The sequence below is a fragment of the Lissotriton vulgaris genome, chromosome 4_1 (assembly GCF_964263255.1).
Source record: "Lissotriton vulgaris chromosome 4_1, aLisVul1.2, whole genome shotgun sequence".
In the NCBI taxonomy this organism is placed as follows: domain Eukaryota; kingdom Metazoa; phylum Chordata; class Amphibia; order Caudata; family Salamandridae; genus Lissotriton; species Lissotriton vulgaris.
In genome coordinates, this window is record NC_141691.1 from 658263506 (window position 1) to 658278196 (window position 14691).

Here is a 14691-nt window from a genome sequence, read left to right on the forward strand (position 1 = left end):
AGATTTCCAACATGGGCTCCAGGCTTGAACACTGCCTACCATATTGGCTGAATCTCCAGTGAGCTATTTTCATTCCAGAAATTCTAACCAGCATGTGTTGCAGAATATTGTAATTGTTTTAATGTCAAGAGGTTTGCGACAGGATGGGAGAGTGTAAAGAGCTTCCAAACCATCTCCTACAACTTGATGGCATAGACTCTTTCAGAGGCCTCATGCTTGCCTGCATTCACCCCTGATGATATGCGAGATGTAGCTTTTTTCTCATTGTTATTTGATATAGCAAGAACTGGAGCCCCCAGCTTGATCACCCCTGTTCCCTAGATGATGGCTTTAGAGTTCTCTTGCAGGTGAAAGCAGGCGATGATGGTGATGGCATTCCAGATGTGCTGTTATCCTCTCCAACAGTGGAAATTAAATGCACCCTGTGATTAATGAAACGGATGATTCGGGAATGTGGGCCAATTTTTGGGGGGAGTGCCCAGGCCAAATTGTGTTCGAATCCGACCCAGCTTATGAATCTTACTGAGAGACTGGGGTCTCGGGGGCCCTTCACCACATTCTACACAGGGGCCCCATTACTTGCATCAGGCCAGTAGTTAAACCGTGGCCTCACTGTGACAGTGACTTCCCTGTGGAGTTTGCATTTAAGAGCTGGCTGCACACACTATCACCTGGGAATGCGGACCTGGATGCTTTCGGTTTCCTCTCTCCACCTTACACCATTTTAGGTGAATTACAAGGCCAGAAATGTCACTGCACTGCAGCCTCTATGTGCCCAATACAATGACTGACATCCATCCGGACCGGGCCAGGCATGACACCCACCACTGCGCCGTGACACTGGTCTCATCGCGAGCCGCCATTATTATCCAACAGCCAATAGCTGAAACTAACCACAGTTTGACATTGACCCCGAGCGAGGCCAGGAGACCTGAAATATTTCTGCATCGGGCGAGTTTCAGCCTGCCGCCATTTTGCTCAAAAGCACAGTGTTAACAAAACAGCAGGTCTGTGCTTCAAAAGAAAAGTTAAATTATTGCTCATGCGTTCACATTTTTAATATATCTGTAAAACGAATGCAGTATTGTTTCTGACAAAACTTGTGTCTTTTTTTTATAGCACCGGGACTGTTTCGTATTAATGTGTGTTAAAATTCTGCAGAACTCCACAGTCTGGCTACGTTCACTGAAGGGGCAAGTGCCTGCCGTACTTTAGACTCCAGTGCCAATGCACAGGTGGGCCAAAACTGAGGATGGGAGTGAAGGTAGTAAGTGATCCTTGAGCGCTTAAGGCGTTACTCAGAGAGTAAAGGAACACAATCATATTTTCCTGGGCTGCGTTTTTTCCTGCCGTGGGAAACTTCAGCTCTCCAAGCACCTTTCTTTCTTTTTTTTTTTTTTATTTCAAAGTATTTTATTGAAAATAAAATTTTTGCATATACAATACAATACAGTTTGAATCATTTACTTGGCTGAATTTCTGAACAGGTCACTGCTTCCTAAATGCGAAGAGGAGTTTAACTGGCACGTAACAAACTGTCTCAGTCCTAATCTCGCATCCTGTAATGGTAACGTTCATGCAAACCACCACGCTCAAGAAAATCAACTGTTGATTACTTACTGGTTCAAAGCTGCTGCACGACACGCAGCTTCAAATGATAGTGCTGAACTGTCTGTGCATCATGCTTGTGTCTTGATAATAAGGCAGGCGGCGGCGAGCAATTTTAAAAGGCTATGCACTCTGCCTCACGCAGCCCCACATGACCAAAGCCAGCCCAATCAGTGGCCTGCCTACCGGCAACACTGACTGAAGGCATGGACTTATTACTGGCACAGCTCTTCACGGAGCCTCCGAGACAGAGTGAAAATGTGAGCACATTAGTTTATTATGTGACACACGTTATGCAGTCAAACGCAGGTCTAGACCTGGCCCTGATAAATAAGTGCCGGTGCTAAGCACCGGAAAGCAGTGGCACAAATTAAGCACTGGGGTTTCTAGTTGTAGTTGGTCTGGAGGTACTCAGCAGCAGCTGCAATATTTGCTGCTGTTATAGCCAAACTGAGTAGCAAACATGTTGCATTAGCAGCCCTTTACACCTCACACTTCTCCTTTTTTAAGGGAGTCCTGTGCGTTAACTGTGCTGTATAAACACCAGCAAAGTCAATAGGTATGGCTACATTTTGCTTTTTAAGACATACAAATTGGCTTTGTCAGTGTTTAACATGGGCAGATTCTCCATTAGGGCTCTGGAGCTGTGTCCCCTGAAATTATTTCCTTCAAATTCCAGTGCAAATAATAATTAGATCGATTTATTTAGAGATATGATTGGTAGTCTAAACAAATCGATGTATTTAAGTCTGGGCTGTCTGTCCCAGGCTGCCTGCCTCACCCTGAATCAGGTGACGGAAGCCAGGCAGTAAATCAACTTTCTGAACTATGAAGCACAAGACAGGGCTTACTGTTCTAAAGCCCTTTATACTGAATAATTGCCATTGTAGTCTGTGGCAGTGTTCTCTATACACCAGTGACGCAGTCAGCATCATGGCTTAGGGCGTTAGAGACTCCCTTCCTGCGTGAGAGCAGTCATCTATCATTCACAGGCATAGATCCCACCCTTACATATTTGTCACATTTGGAGTGGGTGCAAGCACTGTGCACGTCTGATCTGGTGCCTTGTTCTCGGTAATGGCAAGTGTTAGAATGCTAATCTTCTGTTATACATATTGTGCTAAGATCCCTCACCATAATATCCTTCACCACTATGACACCCCAAACCATGGATGCACGCCCCTGTCCCAGTAAGAAGTGGAGCGACGAGCAGGCCAGTGTTCTTGTTCCCTTGTGAAGTTGATACAAATATTTGAGTCAAGGGCAAAGACAAGATATGTGATTACAATAGACAGTTATCTGCTGTATGACATTAAAACTGACCCGATCTTCATGCCCATAACAACATTAATGCCAAAAACATCGATTGATTTATGAGCAATGAGCGCTAAAAATGTTAAGGCACTGCATCTCAGCGATTTAGTTCTAATCTTAGCTCCCTCAAGAGTTAGCTATTTAATCATGTTGTGTTTCTTTCTGCATTTTCTTCCCTTCACTCTTTGAGCTGTGCAGGTGTTTATGAGGGGCTTTGATTGAGAGTCCTGATGCTGAAGCCAAAGCGAAGTGCCTGCCAGTGGGCTGGCCTCTCTGCAGAGCACACAGAACAATGGTCATGTGTTCCAGTTGTTATTGCAATTTTGTGAAAATGTGTGAAGGGGTACACAGATGGCAAAATATTTACAGGGCAAAAACAAAAGTAAAATAAATGCCTAAATGTGAGTGAGTGAGTGCAGTGTATGTTTGGACGTGGTGTAGTGAGGGAGATGCAAGGAAGAGCATTCCAGGAAGAGGAAAAAGGTGGTTGAAGATGTGCAAATCTTTTTTCCACTTTTTTTCTTCTGGAGGAGGATTCAACCTGAACCAAACGTTTTCCCATTAAGCTTGCCTACGTCTCTCACTACAAAAAAGTCATACCAAACTTTACGCCTCACCACTTTCAAATGTCACCAACTGCCACTGTTAGCTAATGCAATTAACCATCGCAAAATTGATCCAAACGTCTTACTTATTACCAATTGAACACTAGGTAAAATACAAATGCTCCCAATAGTCCAAGCACAGGTGTGGTCCAAAGGTGTGATTTCAAAGATCACAAGAAGGCGGAACAGTAATCCCACTAAAGGATGAGTGCCCTCAGCAGCCCCCAGAAGGATTAAGTCCATTGCAGATTCTTAGTAGAACCACTGATTATGCAAATTATTTCCATTTAGATTCATTGTATGAAAATGTCTTTTTTGTGGATTTCCTAAAAATATGGCATTGTACCAGCCCTCCCACATTGGACATCCATGCTTTTTAGAGGGGGATAAAAGCTAACCAGAGGACATGTTGCACAGTGTTCTGAGTGCAGCACACGCTAAACGACCAGGGCAACTGGACATATTGAACACTTCCAATGACACAAAATCAGACTGGTTGCTCCTCGCAGTACAGTGTGCATTTCCCGTGTGCATGACACAGTCTGGCGAGTGCGCACACCCCTGCTGCCATAGGATGCCGTCATTTGTCTAGTCAGACATAAAGACGTGGAGAGACTTAGATGAGAGGAATGCTTTCTCTGAGGTGAGGAGGGCATTATTTATGGGAGATTCCTCCCTGCCCCTCGCTTAGACCCTATGGGAGTCAATGAAATGTAGACCTTCTATTGCATGATTTAAAAAGTACTTCCCATGGATTGTGTATTAAATGTAATGTAAAATTTATAAGAGACAGGATTAAACTCATTTTCAGGAGACTGTGCCAACTAGAAATGAAGACAGCCCTTTGCAAAAATATCTCTTCATAAATTAGTGTATTAAACATTTGATTTTTAAATAACTTCAGGCCGTTCTATGATTCATCCGCAATAAATTAACAGTATCAGCTCATTACATGATTTGCAAAATACCAGAGGTGTTTCGAAGACATATTCAAAACAAAAGTGTGCTAATAATTTCAGTACCTTATATCATTATTCAAAAAAGTTCTTAAACTTCCTAGATGCCTAATCGAGATAACCAATATGGGTTATTACAATATGCTTTTTTTAGCACTGAAGCTGGGCTGGAAAATAAAGAATTCAGTTTCATGTGTCACGTAAATTTCAGTTTATGTTTATAAAGATAAAATTAGTATGAATAACCTAATAATTTTCAGCCAACGGGTATTTTAGTGAAGACAAGCAGGCTTGTCTGAAGTATGTGTGTGGCCTGCATCAAAAGAAACACATGAGTGCCCTGCTTCTTCTATGTAAGCTAGGTGGTGCCAGATTGAAAGAAAAGTACCAAAGCATATTTTTTTACAAACCATTGAGAGACAGCTAATGTCTTTTCTGAGTTAGCTGCCTCATCATTAGTTTAAAAAAAAGACAAACTTAAAAAAAATAATAATCTAGAAATAGATTTGAAGCAGCATAGAAAGGGGCCTGCTACAACATGGCTAATGGTGGAACGTTCCCCTTGTGACAGCCCTCAATACAGGTGAAAACAAGCATTGGTAAACGCAATAGTTTTCGCCTATGTAATTGATAGTACAATAAAATGTGTTGTACGTTGTAGCTTGGTGAGCAGTTGTGCAATTAAAAACAAAAGCATAAAAAGCATTGCCAATGCCAATAGGTCTTACCTATGGGAAATGTATTGGCTTTGCTAATGTTTATAGCTATGTTGTAAATGGCTGAAAGTAATGTAAAAAAAAGCTGTTTGACACACTAGTATTGTCTGTGTTATAGTACTTTTTGTATTGTCAGTTATGCTGCACTGAAGCTAGTTGTACTGTATCAAATGGCTAACAAAACTTTGACAAAACCGATAGATCTCTCATAAGTGAGACCTTTTGGCTTTGCCAATACTTGGTGTGGAATGTCAAATGGTAATTTATAAGTATTTTTATAGTGTTTACAATGGCTGCTCAGTGGGTTTCCTACAGCATTTTGCCAGTGTGCCACTGTGCCACTGCACCTGCTGCACCATTGAGCTCATGGCCCTGGTGCCTGCAAGGTAACTGCGCTTTAGGCTGCTTGTTTAGTGGTAAAAAATAGTAATAATCGGTGTTCATGGTTTCCAGGAGCTTTTGGCCCCTGTGCCACTGCACCTCATGCGCCATCTAAATCGGGTCCCTAGTGCTTGAAAGGTATCTGCGCTTGTGATTGCTTACTTAGAAGCAACATATACATATAATTGGTGTTCACTGGGTTTCCTGGAGCTTTTGTCTTCAAACAACAAAAACTACATCAAGTTTGAATTGTATATTCTTTTGTTGATTTTAGAAGACCAATAACTATTTTCTGCTCAATTCACTTGATTTATCATCGATAAACATATGCCTCGAATAGTCTGATAATTTAATACCACAGCTCCAAAACCAATTTGTCCTTGCATCATAGTTCTAATTTCATAAAGAAAAGCCAAGTAGAAATACAATTGACCTAGCTCTAATAAATGGCTTCCTTAATTGTGGAGATCCAGTTTCATGATCATACCACTCCACGGCTAACCTTATTTTTTTAATGCTGCGCAAATCTTATCCGGACGGAATAATAGTTTGCTGTCACGGAGGCATATTCCAGAAAGAGCATCTGGCAAGAGTTGTGACCAGTGCGGGGTGTCCTTTGCACCAAGCATAGACTTCTGCTGCGTGCTACATTGTAAAATATGTTCTCTGGTCAATATATTATTTAATTGTGGTCCCTAGTGATTGCTACAATTTGAGAGGTGATCTCGTCAGATACAAAATCCTAGATGTCCCCTTCCCCGTCTTTGCAGGGGAAGTCATGAAACCCCTCCCTTGCGGCAGTTGTGTATTCCGAAACTGTTCCCCCAGACCACAAACAAGGCCTCTTAATAAACCAGTTTAAATGTGTTCCTACTGGTTTCAGATAAGGTGCCCTTTCCTGTGTTGCTTCATATCTTACAAACCTCTTCTGTCTTAGGCGGAGAGCCAAACTGCATAGGGTGAGCAATTTCTACCAGCTCATTTTATGGGGGGGCAGGGGTTCAATGGATTGGCCTCTTGGTGTAGTACCTGTTCCTACTTGCCTACTATGCATTCCGGTTCATTGAACTATGCACCTCCGCTCCCGGTCTCTCCCTCATTTGCACAGCAAGTGCCTCGCAGGAATCCCAGCCAAACACCTACGACGACTACAACGCATCCAAAACGCCTCCGCCCGACTGATTGTCAACGTCCCCCGCTGCAGCCACATCACCCCCCACCAGAGAGACCTACACTGGCTCTCCGTTGACAAGAGGATCACCTTCAAGCTCCTCACCCACGCACACAAAGCATTCCACAATGCCGGACCAGCCTACCTGAACAGCAGACTCAGCTTCTACACCCCCACCCGCTAGCTCCGCTCCGCCAGCCTCGCCCTCGCCTCTGTCCCCTGCATCCAACGAACGACCTCCGGCGGCAGATCCTTCTCCTACCTCGCCGCCAAGACCTGGAACATCCTCCCTACCCACATACGGCAGACCCAAGACCTACTCGCCTTCAGAAGACTCAAGACCTGGCTTTTCGAGCAGTAGCAGCACCCCCCTCCCCATAGCGCCTTGAGACCCTCACGGGTAAGTAGCGCGCTTTACAAGTACTCTGATTGATTGATTGATTGATTGATTGATTGATTATGACCATGCATTTCATGGCACTACCGTCAAAACCTCTCTGAGCAAACCTTTGTGCGAAATTCTATCATTTCATGGCATAAATGTATCTTGCATGCTTTTCTTAGCCATACCTATAATTATATATATATTATTTTTATTCCCAAAAAGTAAATTCCAGGGAGATAAGGACTTCTTGCTAGAATCATTCTTCTATAAATATCTTTCCTAGTCACGGCAGTTGATTCATTTTGCGCAAAATACAATCCGGCAAACAACGCAACCACCCCTGTACATCAGCACTGGGAAAAGGAAGGAATGTGCTGTACAATGTTAATCCGCATTCCTGCCCTTTCCCTATCATGCAGTGTAGCACCCCAAGGTGACTTGCTGCGCTGTGCTGCATGATATCATGGTAAATATGCCCCCTTGCTTTTGCCATAGGCAGGTAAAGACCTACAGGAATGACAAGAAGCAGGGAGTGAAGTCTGCAAACTGATTGCAAACTCATTTAGTCCATTTGATCACCATCCCATTATAATCACACGTACAAAATACAGTATAATGACTCAAAAAGATGAGGACTTGAAAAAGGTGCCCCTGATAAAGAGAAAAGAAAGCAGAGAGCAATGATGGGGGGAAAGGGCTGCATTCAAGGAGAAAGTGCCCTGCACTGGGCAAGACCCTGAAGGTATTACCTCCATTCACCTGTAAATAAAGGATGGTGTCAAAGCAGCATACTAGGCTGCGGCACGACAAGGTCTTTCCCTGGCAGACTATCCTCTAACAGTGAATAAGCATATCTCTGTGTTTGATTAACATTAAAAACACATTAAAAATAGTACAAAGTAAACCTGTTAATTCAATAGTGCAGCAAAGTCACTGCTTACTTCTACAGAACTCATTCACACAGTGGATCCCGACTGCTCCATTGTGATTCCTCGGTATCTTCGTAGAATACATACTTTGTCAGCTGCATACATAGTACCCATGTAGATTCCGTGTGCAATATAAGGTTTACAACATTGCCAAGTGTGGTAAAGTCCATTACTGAAGAGAAGTAGATATTTAAGTGTGTTATGATACCTCTGCCCTCCATCAACAATTGTAATAAATAGCATTTCACTTCAGTGGTTCTACTTGTATCGTTTATGCCTTGCTAATTTTCCATTTGGAGAACTTATAAATACATTGATTGATACAGAACAAGAGGAGGGTTAAAATAAGTACAAATCTCATTCTATAGGCCTTGCATGCAATCTGTGAGACATAAAGCAGGTATTTCTCAATGTTTTCAATCTTTACTCACTTTAAAAATTAACCTGTATTTAACCCACCTCTGATTAGAAGAGAAAACGGATGCCAACAGCAACTTCACATGAATGGAACACATTGTATCATTGAAGAGTGAGAGCTGCCTCCTTTTGAATGGGGACTACATTAGTTTCTAGCTGTCGGGGACAAATGAGCTGAACACAACCCCTGAACTTCTCACATAATTGCCCATTTCACTTTGCTAGCCACCAATTGCATCCATTAAGGTAAAAAACGTAGGTTTCATTTTCGAAGGGAAATGTTATTTGTCCATCAAATTAACAACAGTCAAAAGCACCGAGTTCCAAGTAGCCATGGTAAACATGGTGCACGCACTGCTGTAGTCCAATCATTTCATGGAACTCACGAGAGCATCAGTCAGTGGAATAACAAAGACCCACCCAGTGCATCCCAGCTCCAGTCTGCCCCGTCAGCGGAGTACCCCCAATTGAGAGCTCCTGAATAAGTCCTGAAGGGGGCACCTCCATGTACTTTATAGGGGGGGGGAGAGGGCTCAAGTTTCCTTACACCACTGGCATCAGTACTATCAATCTGGATTGCTTCACATCTGTCAATATAGGTTTACAAAAATCACCAACTCGTAGACTACAAAGGATCCAGACACAGGCTGCCAGGCTATTCCCGTATACGAAAAGCAGGATCTTGTCACTCTAGTGGCTCTCTGCAAGTACTTGCTATGCATTATGTATAAAGCCTCTCACAGCAAAGACCATCCTTGCCTGGAAAAGCTAATGTGACACTACCAGTCCACGAGAGGGTTATGATCAAAAACTCATGGCCGTATCTGTCTTAACAAAGCAATACCTGAAACATGGAGGAAATTGTCAAGGTCATTCAATGAGCGACGCCCTTGGAATGAGATTGTCTTTACTCTGCAAAATGCGCATAAGCATAACTATCTTAAATTCTAAAATAAAACGTGAAAACCTACCTCTTAACCATGCCTTTACTTATCCTGCTCAAGTACCCCCTCCAAGACCCCTCCAAGAGCCGCCATCAGACAGAGCTGGCAAGATGGGTATGAAGTCGCCTGTCTACCTGGAACTCTTGCGCTGAACTAGGCTAATCATTCCTACAGCATGGCATCACATAGCACTCTGAAGAGGCCTGACAAAAAACTTAAATAACATAAATTAAGCTTGAACATGACTTTTGCACTCCAGTAATGTGCTATTGTGCATTTCATAGTCCATACATATGTTTCCTCGGCTCACATTTATTTTCACACAAACATTTCCCTCAACCTCGCTCGGCCAATCCTTCTTTGGACACGAGAATCTAGAAATTCGTGTTTTCGGCGAGAAGGCAAGCGACCGTACATAGTACAGGAACAGTGCTGGTGAATGCTAAAAGAATTATGCTCACATGATAAACTCTGTCAGGTTGCACCACTTGGTTGAATCCAGTTTCTTCATCATGTCTTCAAATTTCTTCCCACAAATGGGCAGCCTTTCCAACATGAGGGTTTCGTTGCAATTACGCTTCCCAGGCTGTCCAAAGCCTAGAAGGAAATAAACAGCACATTTTAAAGAATTAAAGACAGAAAAGATTACGACAAATTGAGAGCCAGCTTGAATTCAAAACTATACAGATACTTCTCTGCCTGCAAATGGTTTCCGAAGAGGTAAGCACAAAATGTGGTTGACTTTGATAATGCACATTTTTTAAGCCCTGTTATAGGACAGCTCCCACCTTCGGTATTCTTGTTTATTAACATTTACCCTGGTTCTTATGTTAGTGGCGGAAGCAGACTTACTTCCTGGGAAAGGCTTTGGTTTTATCTTTTGGTGTCTGGCTGGTACTATAGGAAAAGCTTTGCTTTTTAGGTCTCGTCTCATACGCAGCGCGCATGCGTTGCGTAGGAGAGAGACCTGTAGCCATCGGCACAGCTTTCCCTGCAAAGACGTTCACACGTTGCATTGCTTGCAATGCAATGCGTGCACATCTTGGTGAGTTCCTTGCGGGTGCGCGCAGCACCAAATGGTTGCACGCTCCTGCAAGGGAATCACACAGGCCCCTCCCCCTGCTGCCGCGTGAGGCGCATGCTCAGATGATCGCTTTTTAGGCCACGCGGCTTTACTGCCGCGCGGCCAATGCTTGTTTTTTTTGTTTATGTAGCGGAACTCGACCTGGAGAGCTTTACATAGCACCAGTTACTTACATTAGTTATTGAAAGCACAGGGAGATAAACTGATTTGCCCAGAGTCACAGGATGTTGGGCCGACATGGAGAATCAAATGCAGCTCCAAAGTCGTCAGCTCCGGCATTTAGGCCACACCCACCCTACTGTGACGCCTGTAGGCTCTTTGTGCAGTTAAAGCCATGCGCCCCTGGAGTACCTAAACCGGTGACTGTCGAGAAATCGGGTGTGCCGCCTAAATGGATATATTATGCCTATATTTGCATTTGTGCAGCGATGGGCACAGAATCAGGTGCGCAGGTAATTATACACTTGCGTACCTCATGTACCCTATGGCGGCGGGGGCAGAAGTGTGCAGTCTAGCGGCCTGTACCATGTGCGTATCCATGCACGTGTGCAACACCGGCGATGGCCGGGGGTCAGGTTTGCATGTTAATGACCACGCGCACGTCCTAGATCTTAACCCTTTTGCTTACGTGTGCCCCTACTGACATGTAAAATGTGGGCATGCATGCGCACGCACATTACTGGTGATGGCAGCTGATTCAGATGTGCAGATAATGTCCTTTCGCATCTCTTAGACCCTAAATCTTTTGGGGCCATGGGCAGAGGTGTACCAACTAACGGTATATAGCATGTGCGCATGTGTTAACATGTGCAACACCAAGGATGGTCCGGGTTCAGATGTACATACTAATGCTACGCCCACCTAGCGTTCCTGAAATCTCTGGCTCAGGTGTGCCGCCTAACGGCGGGTGCCTATGCGAGCACATATCATGTGCATCACTGGTGATGCCCACCGGTGCAGGTGTGCAGACACTGTCCTGGTGCATCTCATATACATTAAACCTACGGTGCCGGTGGCTGAGTTGTACCAACTAACAGCATATACCATTTACATATAAACACCACCCATGGCTGCCGGGTCAGACTTGCATATTAATAGCACTCCCAGCGGGCATGTCTTAATCCTGTGGCTCAGGTGTGCCGCCTCAGGCGCGTGCCAATGCAATCCCATGTGCATCACTGGTGATGGCCGTGGGTGCAGGTGTGCAAACCATGTCCTGGTGCCAGCGACGGCTCGTGGAGGGAGTTACGGTGGGGCAGGAGGGCGGGGAGGGGGAGGGGCAGGGCGGAGGTTGCTAAAAACCGGCATATGGATAATTGCAGGTAAGTAAACAATTTAATTAATAAAACGAATTTCGTAGCTCGCACTGCATTGCATTTTGCGATGCAAGGCGCACTACGAAATTCGTTTTATTAATTAAATTGTTTACTTACCTGCAATTATCCATATGCCGGTTTTTAGCAACCTCCGCCCTGCCCCTCCCCCTCCCTGCCCTCCTGCCCCACCGTAACTCCCTCCACGAGCCGTCGCTGCCTGGCGCATCTCATGTACCTCCCTAAATCTATAGCGGACACAGGCTGAGGTGTGAGACAGTATATCCGGAGCTGTCAGGGTGGAGGTGAGATTGTGGTCAGCGTGGTCCCCTATCTCACCAGCTGCCCGTTCTGGGAATTTACCACAATGACTGGGGCACCGGGCTGCCGCCAGGCCCCTCGGTGAGCTTTCATGGGCGAACCTGAAGCAATCCAGTAGTATTCCGGGTGGCACCGCTGTGCCCACGGCACTCAAGTTCCACCTTCGATCCCTGCGCCTGCCCGAGGCCACGCAGTGGCCATTAGGAGGGCGGGCTCCTAGTCATGGAGGGCTGTCCCGCCCCCACATGACATAGCAGTTCCTCACCCATGGCAGTCTCCCCTGGTTGGTGGAGACTGTGTAGGTGATGCACGTCCGGGGCGGCTGGGAGGAGCCGGCGAGAGTATTTCTGACCTCTGCCCCGCTGGGGAGGCCTCTTTGCCGCTCCGGACGTTGTAGTTCCTTGTTGGGACACTCTTTTGTCTCGCCTCTGGTCGCGTCCAGAGGCCCGGTCTTGCGTCGAGACGATGTACTGCGAGGTTTTGGCTCGCGTTGCCTGCGGTGAGTGGGGTGGATTTGGGTGGGTCACGTTCCCATGGGGAAGCGGTGTAAGCGTTCCCGATGTCCGGGGGCATCAGGGCCACTAGTGCGGCCTTGGCGGGTTGCCTCCCGGCACCCAGCTTCCTCTTCCCCACCCCCCCCACCTTATCGCCTCGTCTGTCCCCCATCCTCGTCGGCTTATTTTCACGCAGTCTCCCGGGGTGCGGACAGGTCCGGGGAGCCCCACGTGGTGGGACTGTCGGTGGGGTAATGGTTGTCCGGCAGCCTGATGCCGATCCTCCCCGGTTTTCTCGGCTGTGGCCGAAGGGTAGGGTTAGCGGGTTTCCCTTGGGCACGCTTAGTTATGCTATTGTGCATCTAGCGCTTCTGATTGCTTCTACCCGGGGCCGGAGCTGGATGTTGATTCCGTGACCTCGCGCGTACTGGTGCGCTGTGCCTTCAGGTACTACGCGGTGTGTGGTATCCCAACGTGTAAATTCTCTACAGGTGGGCGCGTGGCCGAGCGGTCAGAGGCACTGTTTCTAGGCACTAGTCTCTTCGGAGTCGGAGGTTCGGATCCTCGTGCTGCTGAGATTGTTTTCGCGAGGAATATGGCAAAGGGTTAGTGCATGCTTTGGTGCGCGGTCTTTCAGGCGAATACTCAGACTATTTTTAGCTCGTACCGTCAATAAGCACGTACTGTGTATTTTGCTTCTACAAAAAGAAATGCTATCCTATGCTCAGTGCGGAACGTGGATCAGTTTTGCTATCGCTGAATATATTGTTTGTAGTAGTCTACGGGGCGGACATGCTCAGTGCGGAGCGTGCATTAGTTTTGCCACCGCTGAATTGAATTGTTTAAGTCGTTCACGGGGCGGACATGTCTCTTATGTGGCATTACGTTGAGGACTTACAGCAGAGGTTCAGGGCACGATTTATTTGCATAATACACACGGCTGTGCGAAGCGCTCCATGTCGGCTGGGCAGTCTTAGTGTGCGGGGCCCGCATGTCATTGTGGCCTGTTGTCCTGGTCCTGTCTCGCTTTGGGGATGCAATGTCGTGTAGATAGCTCCACGCGGCCGGCGGCAATTGTGCTCAGATCCGATCCGATTGCTTCGTTTGCTTACTCTTGCCTTGTCAGGGTTTTGTCGTGGTGGCTCGCCCGCAGCGCACAACCATAGCAGGGAGAGGGGCGGACCTACCTGGCAAGGCCTTTCTTCCTCCTACATGTATTGGGAGGAGTGTGACTATTTCCCGTGTGCAATGGTTGTGATGGCGCCCATAGTTGCAAAGGGAGTATATACTCTTTGTGCCTTGGTATCTCGTCGCCTATTGCGTGCTGTGTTATACTTATTGTGGTACCTCATACTGCAGTACGATCGATAAGCCGTAGGTGCACAATTTTGATTCACAATTATGATTCATTTTCCTGTAGTTATCGGTGATGTATAGTGTCATTGGGCTGTAATTACACAAAACACAATTGTGTGACTGATCGTTTTACACGTAGCATTGGGTATATGAGCGCGAGGTTTCTGCACATTCTGCGCGTACATTGTTGTGTGACCGTATTTACAATGCGAGTATAGTATCGTGGGGCCATGGTACTTCCAGGCCCATTCGTGTGACATATTTATGTACGTGTTGCATTGGTAATTTCTCTGCGAGGGTAGGCCTATTCCATGCGCAGTTTAGTTTATGGTGGTCGGTTTTACTAGGGTGCTTTGAGGCCATCGCACCTCGAGGCCCAATCGCGTAACGGATTTTAATTTGCGCGCGGCATCTTTTAAATTATGTTATTTCCTCCCGCTGCAGGTCCGGCTGGCACACCAAGCACCCCCCCCCCTCCCCCTCTTCCTCGCACCCCTCGGGCTGCGCGGTGGACCACTGTTTCAGCCTTTGTTGCAAGGTATGTATCAACCATGCATTAGGGGTCGGCTCAAGATGGAGTCGAGTGTGCGTGAGGGATTTTGCGTATTGTACTAGGCCTTACGTAGGCCGGGGTGGGGGTCTGGGTTGCATGCAACGGTATTCCTATTCCCGGAAGTATTTGGCCCTCTGCATACCT

General features: G+C 46.2%; 1 protein-coding gene across 1 annotated transcript in view; it reads right to left on the bottom strand.

Annotated features, from left to right (window-relative positions):
* The window catches only part of RAMP3 (receptor activity modifying protein 3), a 1178278-nt gene that overhangs the window by 472057 nt on the left and 691530 nt on the right, over positions 1 to 14691 (bottom strand). Inside the window, exon 3 of the mRNA XM_086964913.1 lies at positions 9888 to 10023. Coding sequence (XP_086821039.1) covers positions 9888 to 10023 — 136 coding nt within the window. The remainder of the gene's footprint in view (positions 1 to 9887; positions 10024 to 14691) is intronic.